Source organism: Egretta garzetta, unplaced genomic scaffold, assembly GCF_000687185.1.
Source record: "Egretta garzetta isolate BGI_Z169 unplaced genomic scaffold, ASM68718v1 scaffold271, whole genome shotgun sequence".
NCBI lineage: Eukaryota > Metazoa > Chordata > Aves > Pelecaniformes > Ardeidae > Egretta > Egretta garzetta.
In genome coordinates this window covers 5,760,447-5,766,129 of record NW_009258669.1, presented here as the reverse complement: position 1 = coordinate 5,766,129, position 5,683 = coordinate 5,760,447, and the positions used below count along the sequence as shown (strand labels likewise).

Sequence of the window (5,683 nt, the reverse complement as noted above, 5' to 3'; positions counted from 1 at the left end):
TTTCTTACAATGTGTGTGCATGTACAAATTGCGTTACTATACCAAGTAAATATTGTTGCTCATATATTCCCCCAAAAAAGGAGCCCACTGAGCTGAAGTAGTTTCCCATAAGCCAAATATTTTTTGATAAATATTTCTTTTTAACTTTTTTCTTCTGTGTATCTTCTCTCAGAGTCAAGTAGATCAGTTTACATCTGTCTGTGACAAAGCCTCAGAGTGCGCTCTAGCCTGCAGTTCCAAAGGGAGAGGTTTAACTATCTGGAGACCCTGCTTTCAGGAATCTTCCCCTCTCTTAAGGAGTTGGCCCCTAAGTGGATTTTTGAAGGTATTTATAAATTCGGGACAGATACACTAATTGCAAAACCAGACAAAGGAGATGCACCTTTGAACGTTTTCTCTAGAACAGCATTTTCTAACTGGAATGCGTGAGATTGACCATTAGGAAAAACAAAACACTTCTACAGGCATCTTAACGTACAGCACTTAAAAGTGCCGAAGGCTACATCGAACAGACAGATGAGGCACTGCGTCCAGTTCTTGGGAACAGAGATGGGGAGGTCTGTGCACGTGTCTGTGAATTTGTGAGGAGTTCTCAGAAAAAACCCTCTGAAAACTGGTTGGCACATCTGCTGTCAGTGAAAGATGAGGAGAGAGGGATGTATGGATTAGTATAGTTCGGATGGTACATTTGTATGATGTATACTTAGGGCAGACTGTGGTATAACATTTGCATGCATTAAATCCTCAGTTTCTCAAAGTATTTAATTCTGTATTGTGATTGTGTTGGGGAATGTCTGTGCATATAACACTAATGTAAATTCTTCTCTGTTTGGACGTGCATTCTGCAAATGAAGGTCAAGCTGTTTTATCTAGGTGAATATTTGTAAATACTTAGCATTGCTAATGTAAAGATTTGTCTCTGCTTGAACATGCAGTGTGCAAATCGAGGCCTGGATGGTTGACTGCCTTGGGGAATAGGGGTGCTTACTCTATGGTGGTAAAGACCACCAAGAAGTTTGGTTTTAGAGCCCTGTGCCTTGCTGCTTTTATAGATGGAAGGTGATGGAAAACTGCAGTGGTGTCTGGTCTTTTCTGAGCTTGAGGTAAGGGAGAAAAATGGACAAAGAAGAACAGTGAGTAAGTGCTGTTTGGAGATACCTATTTCTGTTACATCTCTACCAGGAACGGGATGAATGGGTGGCTCTGTTCACCCTCAGATGCATGACTGTACGCCACTTTTGTGCATAATTTTCATCTCTCCTTAGTAATCTTTACTTAGGGCAAAATACTGCCGTTTGGTCTCTGAAAATGCCGCATGAAGTTTACTGTCTGGAGCCGGTCCGCCTGAGCACACGGCTGCTGTCTGGCCGTGCTGATGTGCACGTCAGGAGCCGTGCTTGCTCTGCCCTTCCCCTTGCTGCAGCCGGGAGCGTGCCGGAGCCCAGGCTCCATCGCCGGCGCCTGCCCAGCGCCTCGCCTGCTGCCTGGGCACTTGCTGCTGTCTCGCTCATGGGCAGTGGTTCACGCGCTGCCCACTTGCAGGGCTTGTTAGCAGCATAACCCACGCAGTCCTGTGCCTGATGGGGGAACGTGGCGATGTTGCACAGGCCTTTCTGAATATGTCAGCATGGTTGTGTGTCATCCCCCATAGTATCCTCCTTGTTTTTCTATCCTCTTAATATAAACTTCCTTGCTGAGCACTAGAAACCTTCTGCTCTTGTTCTGTATTGTTATCTCTTGCCAGTACACAAGAAGAGTAACTAATTCAGCATCAGTTGTGACTTTCCAACAGACTCTAACGATGATCGTGATGGGGGGGAGGTGTCTCAAAAGGCAACGGTTATGTTCAACCAAAGCTTTAAGCCTTTTTTTTTGAGCAAAGGCTCATGAATTCACCTGCATCTTCCTTAGAAGGCTGTAGGAAGTAAAGACTGTGCATTATATTACTTTCAGGAGAAAGCTTTCATTAACAAGTGCTTGAACTAAAAGAGGTGATGTGGGTTTTTTTTGTTTTTAATAAAAAGAGGTTTCACTACCTACACCACTTGTTCTTTCAGGAGAGGGACTAGCACCCTTCTGAGGCAGACATTGCTGCATGTCTTGCTTTGTCTTTAAATTCAGTTAACATCGAGCATGGATCTGATTTGGCCTGCACTGCTGTGTACAATACAAAAGAGAAAATTTAAAAATATCCAACTAGAAAAACCTCACTGGAGCTAAAAAGCAATGGGCAGCATGGAAGATAAGAATTCCTGGTGACTAAATACACAGTAATATTGAATATGTTAAAATATAGTACCGTATGTACCATTTTAAAAAGAACCATTTCTTTTTGATTAAAAAAATACAATTAAACTGGATCTCTCCTGAATGTTCTGGCTGTTGTTTTCTTTAGCCAGTAGAAACCTGCCTTTCTGGTTTATGAAGCCATGGTGCTAACATGTAAAGCAAGATATTATGACTCATTCGAACAATACTTTGTTCTTTCTTGAAAGCACTGGTGATGGTATTTTCAAATACACGGGTTTACCCCTAAGAATGCAAGCCTCTAGCAAGTCTGAGCTTAATGCAAGGCAGATTATGTAATTTTTGCAATGCCATATGATGTGAATGTAATCCTGGTAACATTTTTGATAGTTTGCAGTTTTGCTGAATTTTGCTGTAATTTTATCAGGGGAAATAAGATGGCTTTTCTTAGTTTGCAAAACTTTCTTCAAATGCAGTAAAAAATGCATTTCAGGACTGAGAAGTAGCCACCTAGGGATTCATCAGCAAAACTGCCTTCGTAGCACCACTTGAAGAGGCGGTTTACTTGCACGAAACCCTGAAGTCATGTGGCTTAAAATGGGAACTTTAGTTGAATATGAGGTTGCAGTGGTTTCAGCAAGGATCAGTGTTTACCTGAAGAGTGCTCCTCAGTGCTGGGAAAATGCAAGGTTAGGGAAGGTGAGGTTAGAGGGGGTGGGGATAGCCGCTGGCTCCCATCCTGGCACTTCCCTTGCGAAGCATGGCCATGTGTTCCTGGAGGCATTGCTGAAGGATGTGAAAGGGACTGGCGAGGACGGCTACAAAGTCTACTTCACACAGTCTGTTTTGGCTGAGGATGACTGAAGTGTTCGGCACCATGCTGCAGTAGCGGTGGAGAACGCCCCAGCTATTGTAAGTTGGATGGTTTTGCTCAGCATTTCCCCACAGCTGGACCACCTCTTTCTGCAGGACCTGCAATGATGGAAGTGCAAACTGAGCTCTGTCAAGAGAATAAATTAATAGGCATTTCTGTTTTCTCTCAGCCTAGCAATATCAGTAAAAACCAGTTAAAAAGCTTTTACGCATAGTTACCATTTACCCCTGAAAGGAAAGAAGGGAGTCTTTAATTTCAGCCAAACCATGTGTGAAACGTGGGTGTTTCTTGCGAATAGTAACACAGTAGCTTTAGGCTCCACGGGAGGAAAGCTGTCCCAATGACTTTAGGTAGAGCCCATTGCAGTCCTCAGCTGACTGAAGAAGACTTCCAGCCAAGAAGGCTAGCTGGATCCTAAACTGGTGCAGAGTTATGTGAGTTAAACTGCTGTAAGACTTAAGCTTCTTTATTACATTAGTATCTTTTATTACTCCCAGGAGTGTGTATTATTATTGTAAGATGCCTGAATGGAAAGTTGACAGCTTCATCTTTGCCGTTAGATTACTATTTCTTAGTCCTGCTAACAAAACTAACTGATGCTGTGAATATTCTTACTGGTCAGACAAAGAGTGGAAAGCTCATTGAAAGCAAACAGATTTGAGCTTCACCTTCGCAGAAGCTCAGCATGCCTTTGGTGGGCACCGCTCTGTGTCCCCTGTAAGCTTTTTATGCTTGCCGCAAGGGTTTACTAAACCACACTTGGGTTAACTGTGTCAAAACCCTCTGGCTCTGAGCAGCTGGTGGTAGGGCTCCTCCTGTCTATAATATTCTTTTAATGTTTAGTACCCAGTTGGAAGCATTGCCATCATTTATCTGCACGGGTCGTTTGGAGTCAGGGCTATTTTGAGATTTTCCTGTGTCTGCTTCTAGAGACGCCTGTCCAATCCTGGGTTCCCAAGGCAGTGTTGTGCTGTTTAAATGGTACTGGGAACAGTTCCAGTGGTGAAGGTAATTTGCCTTTACACGATGTACCAATGATGAGATAACTATGTGCTTTTTAGAGGGACATCTCTCCTGCTTCTTTGAATAACAGCTGATTTAAAGATAAAAGCCGACAAAGATAAAAGCTGATAAAAAGAAAAAAAAGGCAGGACAATTAATGCTTCAGTCTTGAATCCTTGCTGTCTAATAATTTAACCATTTCACCTGTATTTAAAAAAAAAATAAGGTGTGTTTTGAATGTTTTTTTTTCTGTCTTTTTGCTGTAGCATTCCTGATTAGTCACTCTGCCGCCAAGAGGGGCTGATTCTTGTCTCACATGGTTCTTACAACCCTAGTTGAGGAATCTGATGGTAACATCTCTGTATTGCTCTGCTTTATCCAAAATGCTAAAATGCGATTTAGTGAATTTCTGCTTACCTTAATTATGTTTTCCCCCAAAATTGTTTTATGTTTTGTGGCTGATCATTAAGTCTCACTGTACATACTGAGAGAATATGTAATTACGGTTGCTTAGTGTAGACAACCTATACGATGGCTTTAGACTGTTACACACTGAGAACCTTTCAAGCACATTTCCTGGTTTAAGCAAATATATAGTAAATCTGGTGAACAGCATGGATACACAGTTCCCAGCCTATCAGAGATGTTTACCTTGTCGTGGCTTGCTTTGAGTGTGAGTGGCCATCTGAAATTGTTGTATTTGCCTTGTCTATGTGACTAGGTACAACTCCTGACCAAATGCACCTGCTGAAAAAAAATGGATGCATCTTCACTGTTGTTATGTTATTGATGCTTCACAAGCAAAGCTAAATTAAATGATTTTTTTAAACAATATTACTTGCCATTTTAATTTTTAAATTACTTGTTTGTAGGCTAAAAGGTGAAATAGCACAAGCAATATTCCACAGCTTCCTCTTCCTGTTTCTTTCCTCTCTGGTGATTTTACTACAGTCTAGCAGTTTATACAATACGAAGCAGTTAACCAAAACCTAATTACAAGTTTTGTCCATATTTTCTTGTCGAGTTTAGGACTATAATAGTCAAAGGCTCTAATTGATTCTGAGGGGTGATCATTCTCTGTAATTATACTCAGTCTTCCTAGTCTGTTAGTTGTTGGCTGCCAGGTGAACCAACAAATAAGAGGCATTCAGGTGGAAGCGAGCTTTTTATAGTGCATTCTCAACAGTACAATGTTGTTTGCAATACTGTCCCCAGCGTTGTTTGCAAATACCGGCATAGACACTCAGTGAAGTGCTATTCAAGAAAAGAATGGGATTATTTCAGTTGAGGGTGCTGGATTGCTCCCACCTCTACAATCAAAAATATTTTAAAAGAAAACAAATACACCCTAACCTTCTTTACAAAGAGTAGGAACAGAGCAGCTAATGATGGTATAATTTAGAACTTAAGGGCAAAGTTTTGCCTCCTGATCTTTGTTGTCAGAGTTTGAGTGACAGGTCCATACTGGAAGGAAGAGTATGATATAAAAATTACAATATGTCACGGGGATTAGAATTTTCATCAGTGAACAGAAATGTTTAGAAAAATGCAAGGTTCAGC

At 41.4% G+C, this 5,683-nt stretch overlaps 1 protein-coding gene across 1 annotated transcript in view; it reads left to right on the top strand.

Moving 5' to 3' along the window:
- Positions 1-1,308: 1,308 nt before the first annotated feature.
- EPB41L4A (erythrocyte membrane protein band 4.1 like 4A) overlaps positions 1,309-5,683 on the top strand; it is an 89,301-nt gene continuing 84,926 nt past the window's right edge. Inside the window, exon 1 of the mRNA XM_009648646.1 lies at positions 1,309-1,383. Within this exon, the coding sequence (XP_009646941.1) occupies positions 1,309-1,383 (75 nt within the window). The remainder of the gene's footprint in view (positions 1,384-5,683) is intronic.